The sequence below is a fragment of the Haliotis rufescens genome, unplaced genomic scaffold (assembly GCF_023055435.1).
Source record: "Haliotis rufescens isolate VD_foot unplaced genomic scaffold, xgHalRufe1.0.p SCAF_4, whole genome shotgun sequence".
Taxonomy (NCBI): domain Eukaryota; kingdom Metazoa; phylum Mollusca; class Gastropoda; order Lepetellida; family Haliotidae; genus Haliotis; species Haliotis rufescens.
The window spans coordinates 24,225,106-24,240,025 of NW_025964112.1; the positions used below are offsets into that span (position 1 = coordinate 24,225,106).

The window sequence follows — 14,920 nt, forward strand, 5'->3', positions numbered from 1 at the left end:
CTGGTGAAAAAGTACATGTATGTTGTACTGGTGAACAAGTACAATCATGTGTGTTGTACTAGTGAACAAGTACATGTGTGTTGTACTGGTGAACAAGTACATGTGTGTTGTACAGGTGAACAAGTACATGTGTATTGTACCAGTGAACAAGTACATGTGTGTTGTACTGGTGAACAAGTACATGTGTGTTGTACTGGTGAACAAGTACAATCATTTGTGTTGTACTAGTGAACAAGTACATGTGTGTTGTACAGGTGAACAAGTACATGTGTGTTGTACCAGTGAACAAGTACATGTGTATTGTACCAGTGAACAAGTACATGTGTGTTGTACTAGTGAACAAGTACATGTGTGTTGCACCAGTGAACAAGTACATGTGTGTTGTACCAGTGAACAAGTACATGTGTATTGTACCAGTGAACAAGTACATGTGTGTTGTACCAGTGAACAAGTACATGTGTATTGTACCAGTGAACAAGTACATGTGTATTGTACCAGTGAACAAGTACATGTGTGTTGTACTAGTGAACAAGTACATGTGTGTTGCACCAGTGAACAAGTACATGTGTGTTGTACCAGTGAACAAGTACATGTGTGTTGTACCAGTGAACAAGTACATGTGTGTTGCACCAGTGAACAAGTACATGTGTGTTGTACCAGTGAACAAGTACATGTGTGTTGTACCAGTGAACAAGTACATGTGTGTTGTACCAGTGAACAAGTACATGTGTGTTGTACAGGTGAACAAGTACATGTGTGTTGTACAGGTGAACAAGTACATGTGTGTTGTACAGGTGAACAAGTACATGTGTGTTGTACAGGTGAACAAGTACATGTGTGTTGTACAGGTGAACAAGTACATGTGTGTTGTACAGGTGAACAAGTACATGTGTGTTGTACAGGTGAACAAGTACATGTGTGTTGTACAGGTGAACAAGTACATGTGTGTTGTACTGGTGAACAAGTACAATCATGTGTGTTGTACCAGTGAACAAGTACATGTGTGTTGTACAGGTGAACAAGTACATGTGTGTTGTACAGGTGAACAAGTACATGTGTGTTGTACAGGTGAACAAGTACATGTGTGTTGTACAGGTGAACAAGTACATGTGTGTTGTAACAAAGAACAAGTACATGTGTGTTGTACAGGTGAACAAGTACATGTGTGTTGTACAGGTGAACAAGTACATGTGTGTTGTACTGGTGAACAAGTACATGTGTGTTGTACTGGTGAACAAGTACAATCATGTGTGTTGTACCAGTGAACAAGTACATGTGTGTTGTACAGGTGAACAAGTACATGTGTGTTGTACAGGTGAACAAGTACATGTGTGTTGTACAGGTGAACAAGTACATGTGTGTTGTACAGGTGAACAAGTACATGTGTGTTGTACTGGTGAACAAGTACAATCATGTGTGTTGTACCAGTGAACAAGTACATGTGTGTTGTACAGGTGAACAAGTACATGTGTGTTGTACAGGTGAACAAGTACATGTGTGTTGTACAGGTGAACAAGTACATGTGTGTTGTACAGGTGAACAAGTACATGTGTGTTGTACCAGTGAACAAGTACATGTGTGTTGTACAGGTGAACAAGTACATGTGTGTTGTACTGGTGAACAAGTACAATCATGTGTGTTGTACCAGTGAACAAGTACATGTGTGTTGTACAGGTGAACAAGTACATGTGTGTTGTACAGGTGAACAAGTACATGTGTGTTGTACAGGTGAACAAGTACATGTGTGTTGTACCAGTGAACAAGTACATGTGTGTTGTACAGGTGAACAAGTACATGTGTGTTGTACCAGTGAACAAGTACATGTGTGTTGCACCAGTGAACAAGTACATGTGTGTTGTACAGGTGAACAAGTACATGTGTGTTGTACAGGTGAACAAGTACATGTGTGTTGTACCAGTGAACAAGTACATGTGTGTTGTACAGGTGAACAAGTACATGTGTGTTGTACAGGTGAACAAGTACATGTGTGTTGTACTGGTGAACAAGTACATGTGTGTTGTACAGGTGAACAAGTACATGTGTGTTGTACCAGTGAACAAGTACATGTGTGTTGTACAGGTGAACAAGTACATGTGTGTTGTACCAGTGAACAAGTACATGTGTGTTGTACAGGTGAACAAGTACATGTGTGTTGTACTGGTGAACAAGTACAATCATGTGTGTTGTACTAGTGAACAAGTACATGTGTGTTGTACAGGTGAACAAGTACATGTGTGTTGTACAGGTGAACAAGTACATGGGTGTTGTACAGGTGAACAAGTACATGTGTGTTGTACCAGTGAACAAGTACATGTGTGTTGTACAGGTGAACAAGTACATGTGTGTTGTACAGGTGAACAAGTACATGTGTGTTGTACAGGTGAACAAGTACATGTGTGTTGTACAGGTGAACAAGTACATGTGTGTTGTACCAGTGAACAAGTACATGTGTGTTGCACCAGTGGACAAGTACATGTGTGTTGTACAGGTGAACAAGTACATGTGTGTTGTACAGGTGAACAAGTACATGTGTGTTGCACCAGTGAACAAGTACATGTGTGTTGTACAGGTGAACAAGTACATGTGTGTTGTACAGGTGAACAAGTACATGTGTGTTGTACAGGTGAACAAGTACATGTGTGTTGTACAGGTGAACAAGTACATGTGTGTTGTACAGGTGAACAAGTACATGTGTGTTGTACAGGTGAACAAGTACATGTGTGTTGTACAGGTGAACAAGTACATGTGTGTTGTACAGGTGAACAAGTACATGTGTGTTGTACAGGTGAACAAGTACATGTGTGTTGTACAGGTGAACAAGTACATGTGTGTTGCACCAGTGAACAAGTACATGTGTGTTGTACAGGTGAACAAGTACATGTGTGTTGTACAGGTGAACAAGTACATGTGTGTTGTACAGGTGAACAAGTACATGTGTGTTGTACAGGTGAACAAGTACATGTGTGTTGTACAGGTGAACAAGTACATGTGTGTTGTACAGGTGAACAAGTACATGTGTGTTGTACAGATGAACAAGTACATCTGTGTTGTACAGGTGAACAAGTACATGTGTGTTGTACAGGTGAACAAGTACATGTGTGTTGTACCAGTGAACAAGTACATGTGTGTTGTACAGGTGAACAAGTACATGTGTGTTGTACAGGTGAACAAGTACATGTGTGTTGTACCAGTGAACAAGTACATGTGTGTTGCACCAGTGAACAAGTACATGTGTGTTGTACAGGTGAACAAGTACATGTGTGTTGTACAGGTGAACAAGTACATGTGTGTTGTACAGGTGAACAAGTACATGTGTGTTGTACAGGTGAACAAGTACATGTGTGTTGTACCAGTGAACAAGTACATGTGTGTTGCACCAGTGAACAAGTACATGTGTGTTGTACAGGTGAACAAGTACATGTGTGTTGTACAGGTGAACAAGTACATGTGTGTTGTACAGGTGAACAAGTATGTGTGTGTTGCACCAGTGAACAAGTACATGTGTGTTGTACAGGTGAACAAGTACATGTGTGTTGCACCAGTGAACAAGTACATGTGTGTTGTACCAGTGAACAAGTACATGTGTGTTGTACAGGTGAACAAGTACATGTGTGTTGTACAGGTGAACAAGTACATGTGTGTTGCACCAATGAACAAGTACATGTGTGTTGTACCAGTGAACAAGCACATGTGTGTTGCACCAGTGAACAAGTACATGTGTGTTGTACAGGTGAACAAGTACATGTGTGTTGTACAGGTGAACAAGTACATGTGTGTTGTACAGGTGAACAAGTACATGTGTGTTGTACAGGTGAACAAGTACATGTGTGTTGTACCAGTGAACAAGTACATGTGTGTTGCACCAGTGAACAAGTACATGTGTGTTGTACAGGTGAACAAGTACATGTGTGTTGTACAGGTGAACAAGTATGTGTGTGTTGCACCAGTGAACAAGTACTTGTGTGTTGTACAGGTGAACAAGTACATGTGTGTTGCACCAGTGAACAAGTACATGTGTGTTGTACCAGTGAACAAGTACATGTGTGTTGTACAGGTGAACAAGTACATGTGTGTTGTACAGGTGAACAAGTACATGTGTGTTGCACCAGTGAACAAGTACATGTGTGTTGTACAGGTGAACAAGTACATGTGTGTTGTACAGGTGAACAAGTACATGTGTGTTGTACAGGTGAACAAGTACATGTGTGTTGTACCAGTGAACAAGTACATGTGTGTTGCACCAGTGAACAAGTACATCTGTGTTGTACTGGTGAACAAGTACATGTGTGTTGTACTGGTGAACAAGTACATGTGTGTTGTACTGGTGAACAGGTATATGTGTGTTGTACTGGTGAACAAGTACATGTGTGTTGTACTAGTGAACAAGTACATGTGTGTTGTACTGGTGAACAAGTACATGTGTGTTGTACTGGTGAACAAGTACAATCATGTGTGTTGTACCAGTGAACAAGTACATGTGTATTGTACCAGTGAACAAGTACATGTGTGTTGTACCAGTGAACAAGTACATGTGTGTTGTACAGGTGAACAAGTACATGTGTGTTGTACAGGTGAACAAGTACATGTGTGTTGTACCAGTGAACAAGTACATGTGTGTTGTACAGGTGAACAAGTACATGTGTGTTGTACAGGTGAACAAGTACATGTGTGTTGTACAGGTGAACAAGTATGTGTGTGTTGCACCAGTGAACAAGTACATGTGTGTTGTACAGGTGAACAAGTACATGTGTGTTGCACCAGTGAACAAGTACATGTGTGTTGTACCAGTGAACAAGTACATGTGTGTTGTACAGGTGAACAAGTACATGTGTGTTGTACCATTGAACAAGTACATGTGTGTTGTACCAGTGAACAAGTACATGTGTGTTGCACAGGTGAACAAGTACATGTGTGTTGCACAGGTGAACAAGTACATGTGTGTTGTACCAGTGAACAAGTACATGTGTGTTGTACAGGTGAACAAGTACATGTGTGTTGTACAGGTGAACAAGTACATGTGTGTTGTACAGGTGAACAAGTACATGTGTGTTGTACAGGTGAACAAGTACATGTGTGTTGTACAGGTGAACAAGTACATGTGTGTTGCACAGGTGAACAAGTACATGTGTGTTGTACAGGTGAACAAGTACATGTGTGTTGTACCAGTGAACAAGTACATGTGTGTTGTACCAGTGAACAAGTACATGTGTGTTGTACAGGTGAACAAGTACATGTGTGTTGTACCAGTGAACAAGTACATGTGTGTTGCACCAGTGAACAAGTACATGTGTGTTGTACAGGTGAACAAGTACATGTGTGTTGTACAGGTGAACAAGTACATGTGTGTTGTACAGGTGAACAAGTATGTGTGTGTTGCACCAGTGAACAAGTACATGTGTGTTGTACAGGTGAACAAGTACATGTGTGTTGTACAGGTGAACAAGTACATGTGTGTTGTACAGGTGAACAAGTACATGTGTGTTGTACAGGTGAACAAGTACATGTGTGTTGCACAGGTGAACAAGTACATGTGTGTTGTACAGGTGAACAAGTACATGTGTGTTGTACAGGTGAACAAGTACATGTGTGTTGCACAGGTGAACAAGTACATGTGTGTTGTACCAGTGAACAAGTACATGTGTGTTGTACAGGTGAACAAGTACATGTGTGTTGTACAGGTGAACAAGTACATGTGTGTTGTACAGGTGAACAAGTACATGTGTGTTGTACAGGTGAACAAGTACATGTGTGTTGTACCAATGTACAAGTACATGTGTGTTGTACAGGTGAACAAGTATGTGTGTGTTGTGTTGTACAGGAGAACAAGTACATGTGCCTGCTGGATCGCTACAAGCTAGTGTGGAATATGTACAACAAACAACAGAGAGACATGGATAATATGTAAGTCACACCTAGAATTCTTGGCTTGCTGGTGCTTTAAGCATTACTTCAATATATATGCGGTACTTAATTTTCTGTTTCAAAGTGTCTTCATTAATTATAGCCCAGTTTACCTACATACCACTCCAAGTCACACGAGCAGCTATGATAAGCCTTGTCTACTGTGGGTCCAGTCACATTTGTAGAGCTTGAGAGAGGATTAGAGGGTTTTTTATCATTCTTGAAGAAAATGTTTTGATAAACCTAGTCTACCTTGATCTGATCAACAAACTCTGCCATGTTTTCAGCCAAGCTGACTTTGACCAGACTGTCAAGAAGAAGGTCAAGGAGAAGGAAAACTCAGTGGTTACAGCAATCAAAACAGAATTCAAAGAGGTGCACTAAATACTAAAATATTGATATTTAGTTCAACTTTTAGAGCCTGCTTATAGATAAAAGCAACCTAGACACATACCTAGCTTTGTGTGACTGTGACTGTGACTGTGACTGTCCTTCTTTCAGAGACGAGCAGATCAAGAGCAGCAGCTCCAGATGAGCATCTCAGACCAGAGGAGGAACCTGAATCTCCTCCACACGGCCTTTGAGGAGAACAGGATCTCACATGAGCTACATTCGGTGAGATAAGATCTCACTGTCTGCTTGTGAGACAAGAACATTACAGAACAACAATTGATAACTTTAGCAGTAGTCAATGCCTCTGTATTTATGTGTAGGTTTGTTTTGTTTGGATTCTGAGAAGAAGGTAGTAGATTCACTGAGATGTTGTAAAAGCTGTGGCTAAAATGCTAGGACAGTTGCTGATTATATTGTTTAATGCAGATGGCTTCAAGTTTGCTGCACCAGGCACTGGAAATTCCCCGGAAGCGGTTCCGTTACCTCATTGAGCGATACATTGCACACTGTGCTCTGAAGGAGGCTGAGAGTAAGTCTAGGCCGCTGTCAGTGAGTGCTGATGGTTCAGTGTATGAATACCTTGATGCAGTTTTATGTGTTGCAGTAGATCACATTTGTATGTAACATTCTGTTTTGTCCGGTAAGCTCCACTGATGAAAGTTCATATGACACTTAACACTTGATGCTGAGAGCCAAATTCTGGCTGATAGACTGAAAGGTTTTGGGCTGTAAGTATAAGAATGGGTTATATATTGTAATTAGGTGATTCAACCAAATGTGGCAATATTGACACATATTTTGTATTTGTTTTGAAACCAATGTTTCTTAATGTTTATTTAAATCTAAATGTGAAAAACATAAGAAATCAACATCAAATGTTATTACCACAACATATGTCATTAATTCCATAAATCCAAATTTGTTAGAATTAATCTCAGAATTATTTCTACTGTAAGTTGCAGCCGGGTTATCAAAAGTTTACTGATACAGCGCTTGATTATATCAAAGGACCCAACGATGTGAATAAATCACTAATTATATGGTGTACAAATTTCGAAAGTGTTTCTTTCATATAAAATAGATTTAAAAAATGTGTTTGAAGCAACATTTTCTTTGCACTAATAACATCCAAAGTGAGATGCAGAATAAACAAGAACTTGAAGCTATAGCTGCATTATCATTCTTTTGTACAGAAAAATAGTGAGGCTGCAAGCAGAAACATGTTGTAATGTCAACACTGTTGTAGTAATGACAACACTGTATTGGTAATGTCAACACTGTTGTAGTAATGGCAAGACTGTAGAGGTAATGTCAACACTGTTGTAGTAATGACAACGCTATTGGTAATGTCAACACTGTTGTAGTAATGACAACACTGTATTGGTAATGTCAACACTGTTGTAGTAATGTCAACACTGTTGTAGTAATGACAACACTGTATTGGTAATGTCAACACTGTTGTAGTAATGACAACACTGTATTGGTAATGTCAACACTGTTGTAGTAATTGCAACACTGTATTGGTAATGTCAACACTGTTGTAGTAATGCCATCACTGTTGTGGTAATGACATCACTGTTGTGGTAATGACAACACGGTTGTGGTAATGACATCACTGTTGTGGTAATGACATCACTGTTGTGGTTATGTCACCACTCTTTTGGTTAAGTCATCACTGTTATGGTAATGACATCACGATTGTGGTAATGACAACGTGGTTGTGGCTAATGACAACATGGTTGTGGTGATGACATCATTGTTGTGGTTATGACAACACGGTTGTGGTAATGACATCACTGTTTTGGTTATGTCAACACTGTTGTGGTAATGACAACGTGGTTGTGGTAATGACATTGTTGTGGTAATGGCAACACTGTAGTGGTAATGACATCACTGTTGTGGTAATGATATCACTGTTGTGGTTATGTCAACACTGTTTTGGTAATGACAACACTGTTGTGTTAATGACATCACTGTTGTGGTTATGTTAACACTGTAGTGGTAATGACATCACTGTTGTGGTAATGACAACATGGTTGTGGTAATGACAAAGTGGTTGTGATAATGACATCATTGTTGTTGTTATGGCAACACTTTTGTGGTAATGACATCACTGTTTTGGTAATGTCATCACTGTTTTGGTAATGTCATCAGTGTTGTGGTAATTTCAACACTGTATTGGTAATGCCATCACTGTTGTGGTAATGCCATCACTGTGGTGGTAATGACATCACTGTTGTGGTAATGACAACACAGTTGTGGTAATGACATCACTGTTGTGGTTATGTCACCACTGTTTTGGTTAAGTCATCACTGTTGTGGTAATGACATCACTGTTGTGGTAATGACATCACTGTTGTGGTAATGACATCACTGTTGTGGTAATGACAATGTGGTTGTGGCTAATGACAACATGGTTGTGGTGATGACATCATTGTTGTGGTAATGACAACACGGTTGTGGTAATGACATCACTGTTTTGTATATGTCAACACTGTTGTGGCAATGACAACGTGGTTGTGGTAATGACAACATGGTTGTGGTAATGGCATCACTGTTGTGGTAATGGCAACACTGTAGTGGTAATGACATCACTGTTGTGGTAATGATATCACTGTTGTGGTTATGTCAACACTGTTTTGGAAATGACAACACTGTTGTGGTAATGACATCACTGTTGTGGTTATGTCAACACTGTAGTGGTAATGACATCACTGTTGTGGTAATGACAACGTGGTTGTGGTAATGACATCATTGTTGTGGTTATGGCAACACTGTAGTGGTAATGACATCACTGTTGTGGTTATGTCAACACTGTTGTGGTAATGACATCACTGTTTTGGTAATGTCATCACTGTTTTGGTAATGTCATCAGTGTTGTGAGAATGACAACTTGGTTGTGGTAATGACATCACTGTTGTGGTAATGCCATCACTGTTGTGGTTATGTCAACCCTGTTTTGGTAATGACATCATTGTTGTGGTAATGACAAATCTGTTGTGGTAATGACAACGTGGTTGTGGTAATGACATTGTTGTGGTATTGACAACATGGTTGTGGTAATGTCATCACTGTTGTGGTAATGACATCATTGTTGTGGTAATGGCAACACTGTTCTGGTAATGACATCACTGTTGTGGTAATGACATCACTGTTGTGGTTATGTGATCACTGTTTTGGTAATGTCATCACTGTTTTGGTAATGTTATCTGTGTTGTGGTAATGACAACTCGGTTGTGGTAATGACAACACTGTTGTAGTAATGGCCACACTGTAGTGGTAATGGCATCACTGTTGTGGTAATGACAACACTGTTGTGGTTATGTCAACACTTTTGTGGTAATGACATCACTGTTGTGTTAATGACAACACGGTTGTGGTAATGACAAAGTGGTTGTGATAATACCATCACTTTTTTGGTAATGACATCACTGTTGTGGTAATGCCATCATTGTTGTTGTAATGACAACACTGTTTTGGGTAATGACAACGTGGTTGTGGTAAGGACATTGTTGTGGTAATGATAACACTGTTTTGGGTAATGTCAACGTGGTTGTGGTAAGGACATTGTTGTGGTAATGACAACACTGTTTTGGGTAATGACAACGTGGTTGTGGTAAGGACATTGTTGTGGTAATGATAACACGGTTGTGGTAATGTAAACACTGTTGTGGTAATGACATCACTGTTGTTGTAATGACATCACTGTTGTGGTGATGACATCACTGTTGTGGTAATGACATCATTGTTGTGGTAATGACAACACTGTTGTGGTAATGACAACATGGTTGTGGTAATGACATTGTTGTGGTAATGACAACATGGTTGTGGTAATGTCAACACTGTTGTGGTAATGACATCACTGTTGTGATATAACCCTACATGTGTGGTGGCAAATGTCTCCATCATGCCTGTCATGATTCCCTCCTCCACAACATTTTAGTCATGTGACCCTGGCCAAATAATTACCTCCCTATGACTGTAAGCATAAAAAATATAGGCTGTTGCAATAATAACAGTTTTTGTAGGGACATGAAGAATATTTGATTAATATATTGAAAAAAAATGTAACAATTTTACTATTGCTTGTGAAACTATCTGATAAAAGATTTTCTTGTCCTCATAAAGGTAACTCTTTACTGGATGTACAGTGATCCCTCGCTATTGTGCTCTTCGATAAAGCGCTACCTCGGTTACTACGCGCGGTAACGCATGGCTCCCAAAATTTATGTACGCTTTTATTACTGAGAGTTTTACACAGACATAATTGTATTGTTGTTCGTTGTTCATTTGCACATAACGCTTCTCATTGCATAATCAACCGTTTATCGCTGAATGGAGTTCTAATAATCTGTTTGAAAACATCCGCGGCAAGTCCCGGAAATACGATTGTTCAACTAGTTAACTTTTCACACTATACATCCTTTGATCTTAGAAGCGCATGCATGCAATAATTGAGAACCACAAGCGAAGTTTATATTCTTAATTAGTGGCAATCCAATTTGAGGCGGGGTAATGTTGTGGGTGTAAGGTGGGGTAATGTAAGTGTACGGTGGGGTAATATTGTAGGTTTAAGGTGGGGTAATGTTGTAGGTGTACGGTGGGTAATGTTGTGGGTGTAAGGTGGGGTAATGTAAGTGTACGGTGGGGTAATGTAAGTGTAAGGTGGTGTATATGTTGTTCGTGTAAGGTTGGGTAGATGTTATTCGTGTAAGGTGGGTTAATGTTGTACGTGTAAGGTGGGGTAATGTAAGGGTGGCGCGGTTAATGTTGTAGGTGTAAGGTGGGTTCATGTTGTACGTGTAAGGTGGGGTAATGTAAGGGTGGCGCGGTTAATGTTGTAGGTGTAAGGTGGGCTATATGTTGTTTGTGTAAGGTAGGTTAATGTTGTTCGTGTAAGGTGGGTTAATGTTGGATGTGTAAGGTGGGTTAATGTTGTTCGTGTAAGGTGGGTTAATGTTGTTCGTGTAAGGTGGGTTAATGTTGTACGTGTAAGGTGGGTTAATGTTGTTCGTGTAAGGTGGGTTAATGTTGGATGTGTAAGGTGGGTTAATGTTGTTCGTGTAAGGTGGGTTAATGTTGTACGTGTAAGGTGGGTTAATGTTGTACGTGTAAGGTAGGTTAATGTTGTTCGTGTAAGGTGGGTAAATGTTGTTCGTGTAAGGTGGGTTAATGTTGTACATGTAAGGTGGGTTTATGTTGTTCGTGTAAGCTGGGTTAATTTTGGATGTGTAAGGTGGGTTAATGTTGTTCGTGTAAGGTGGGTTAATGTTGTACGTGTAAGGTGGGTTAATGTTGTTCGTGTAAGGTGGGTTAATGTTGGATGTGTAAGGTGGGTTAATGTTGTTCATGTAAGGTGGGTTAATGTTGTACGTGTAAGGTGGGTTAATGTTGTACGTGTAAGGTGGGTTAATGTTGGATGTGTAAGGTGGGGTATATGTTGTACGTGTAAGGTAGGTTAATGTTGTTCGTGTAAGGTGGGTTAATGTTGGATGTGTAAGGTGGGTTAATGTTGTACGTGTAAGGTGGGTTAATGTTGTACGTGTAAGGTGGGGTAATATAGGGTTTGTAAGGTTGCAGCAATCTGCTTTTCAATGAAGTCAAGTCTGTTGTAGGTAACGTGACAACAGTTTTTGAGGAAGAGAAGCTTAGTGATGACCAACGGTTAGAGATCAAAGGACACATGGAGGACATGCAACATCGGCTGCACACTGGGCTGTCCCTGCACCATCCTCTGATGCAGAAACTGGAGGCTGAGAGGAGGCTAATCTTCAAGCAGATTCTGCAAGTGTGAGTATAGAGCCAGGGACATCTGACTGAGTCATGATAGAGCCAGGGACATCTTACTGCTGTGTCAGTATAGAGCCAGGGACATCTGACTGTCAGTATAGAGTGAGAGACATCTGACTGTCAGTATAGAGCCAGGGACGTCTGACTGTCAGTATGAGCCATAGACGTCTGACTGTCAGTACAGAGCCAGACGTCTGACTGTAGGTATAGATCGAGGGACCTCTGACTGTCAGTATAGAGCCAGGGACGTCTGACTGTCAGTATAGAGCCAGGGACATCTGACTGTCTGTATAGAGCCAGGAACATTTGACTGTCAGTACAGAGCCAGAGACGTCTGACTTTCAGTATAGAGCCAGGAACATCTGACTGTGGGTATAGAGCCAGGGACATCTGACTGTCAGTATAGAGCCAGGAACATCTGACTGTCAGCATAGAGCCAGGAACATCTGACTGTCAGTATAGAACCAGGAACATCTGACTGTCAGTATAGAACCAGGAACATCTGACTGTTAGTATAGAGCCAGAGACATCTGACTGTCAGTATAGAGCCAGGGACATCTGACTGTCAGTATAGAGCCAGGAACATCTGACTGTCAGTATAGAGCCAGAGACATCTGACTGTTAGTATAGAGGCAGAAACGTCTGACTGTCAGTATAGAGCCAGGAACATCTGACTGTCAGTATAGAGCCAGGAACATCTGACTGTCAGTATAGAGCCAGGAACATCTGACTGTCAGTATAGAGCCAGAGACATCTGACTGGCAGTATAGAGGCAGAAACGTCTGACTGGCAGTATAGAGCCAGGAACATCTGACTGTCAGTGTAGAGCCAGGAACATCTGACTGTCAATATAGAGCCAGAGACATCTGACTGTTAGTTTAGAGTCAAGGAAGTCTGACTGTCAGTATAGAGCCAGAGACATCTGACTGTCAGTATAGAGCCAGGGACATCTGACTGTCTGTTTAGAGTCAAGGAAGTCTGACTGTCAGTATAGAGCCAGAGACATCTGACTGTCAGTATAGAGCCAGGGACATCTGACTGTCTGTATAGAGTCAAGGAAGTCTGACTTTCAGTGTAGAGCCAGGAACATCTGACTGTCAGTATAGAGCCAGAGACATCTGACTGTTAGTTTAGAGCCAGGGACATCTGACTGTCAGTATAGAGCCAGGGACATCTGACTGTTAGTTTAGAGTCAAGGAAGTCTGACTGTCAGTATAGAGCCAGGAACATCTGACTGTCAGTATAGAGCCAGGAACATCTGACTGTCAGTATAGAGCCAGAGACATCTGACTGTCAGTATAGAGCCAGGAACATCTGACTGTCAGTATAGAGCCAGGAACATCTGACTGTCAGTATAGAGCCAGGGACATCTGACTGTTAGTTTAGAGTCAAGGAAGTCTGACTGTCAGTATAGAGCCAGGAACATCTGACTGTCAGTATAGAGCCAGAGACATCTGACTGTCAGTATAGAGCCAGGGACATCTGACTGTCTGTATAGAGTCAAGGAAGTCTGACTTTCAGTGTAGAGCCAGGAACATCTGACTGTCAGTATAGAGCCAGAGACATCTGACTGTTAGTTTAGAGCCAGGGACATCTGACTGTCAGTATAGAGCCAGGGACATCTGACTGTTAGTTTAGAGTCAAGGAAGTCTGACTGTCAGTATAGAGCCAGGAACATCTGACTGTCAGTATAGAGCCAGGAACATCTGACTGTCAGTATAGAGCCAGAGACATCTGACTGTCAGTATAGAGCCAGGAACATCTGACTGTCAGTATAGAGCCAGGAACATCTGACTGTCAGTATAGAGCCAGGGACATCTGACTGTTAGTTTAGAGTCAAGGAAGTCTGACTGTCAGTATAGAGCCAGGAACATCTGACTGTCAGTATAGAGCCAGAGACATCTGACTGTCAGTATAGAGCCAGGGACATCTGACTGTCTGTATAGAGTCAAGGAAGTCTGACTTTCAGTGTAGAGCCAGGAACATCTGACTGTCAGTATAGAGCCAGAGACATCTGACTGTTAGTTTAGAGTCAAGGAAGTCTGACTGTCAGTATAGAGCCAGAGACATCTGACTGTCAGTATAGAGCCAGGGACATCTGACTGTCAGTATAGAGGCAGAAACATCTGACTGTCAGTATAGAGCCAGAGACATCTGACTGTTAGTATAGAGGCAGAAACGTCTGACTGTCAGTATTTCCGTTCACCTGTCACACTGCCTTCATTGTAGGTTCAACGAGGTCCTGATAGAGACGGGGGTTCTTCTCATCCAACCAATTTTCAAGGACAACTCGCAAGAAGTCACCAAACGATTACGTTCAGTAACTAAACGAAAACGCATGAAGACGATTAAAGCAGCACCACGCAGGATGCAAGTGTTGGATTTTTCTTCTGGTATTGTGGGTAGCACCATTCCCCTCACCTTCAAGGATGACCAGCCCATGTGGCAGACAGTAAGTATACATCAGCAGCAGGGATTATAACACTTGGATGCAAAGATATGCCTGATGGGAACCAAATGCATTATGAAACATTAAACATGTTGGTCTAAAATGATGTACCGGTACTTGTTTCATGGGGGCGGTCGGGTAGCCTAGTGGTTAAAGCGTTCACTCGTCACGCGTTCGATTCCCGACATGGGTACAATGTGTGAAGCCCATTTCTGGTATCCCCCGCCGTGATATTGCTGGAATATTGCTAAAAGCGGCGTAAAACCATACTCACTCACTCACTACTTGTTTCATGAGAATAATTTAATTTAGTTCGGTTTCAAATTGTGTTTACTAACTGTATTGAATATTGATATAATGACAAGTAGATATTGACATGGCCGATTT

General features: G+C 41.1%; 1 protein-coding gene across 1 annotated transcript in view; it reads left to right on the top strand.

Moving 5' to 3' along the window:
- LOC124123557 overlaps positions 1-14,920 on the top strand; it is a 126,219-nt gene that overhangs the window by 91,026 nt on the left and 20,273 nt on the right. The window contains exons 21-26 of the mRNA XM_048381967.1: positions 5,819-5,901; positions 6,189-6,276; positions 6,403-6,516; positions 6,721-6,823; positions 11,910-12,084; positions 14,314-14,536. Coding sequence (XP_048237924.1) covers positions 5,819-5,901; positions 6,189-6,276; positions 6,403-6,516; positions 6,721-6,823; positions 11,910-12,084; positions 14,314-14,536 — 786 coding nt within the window. The remainder of the gene's footprint in view (positions 1-5,818; positions 5,902-6,188; positions 6,277-6,402; positions 6,517-6,720; positions 6,824-11,909; positions 12,085-14,313; positions 14,537-14,920) is intronic.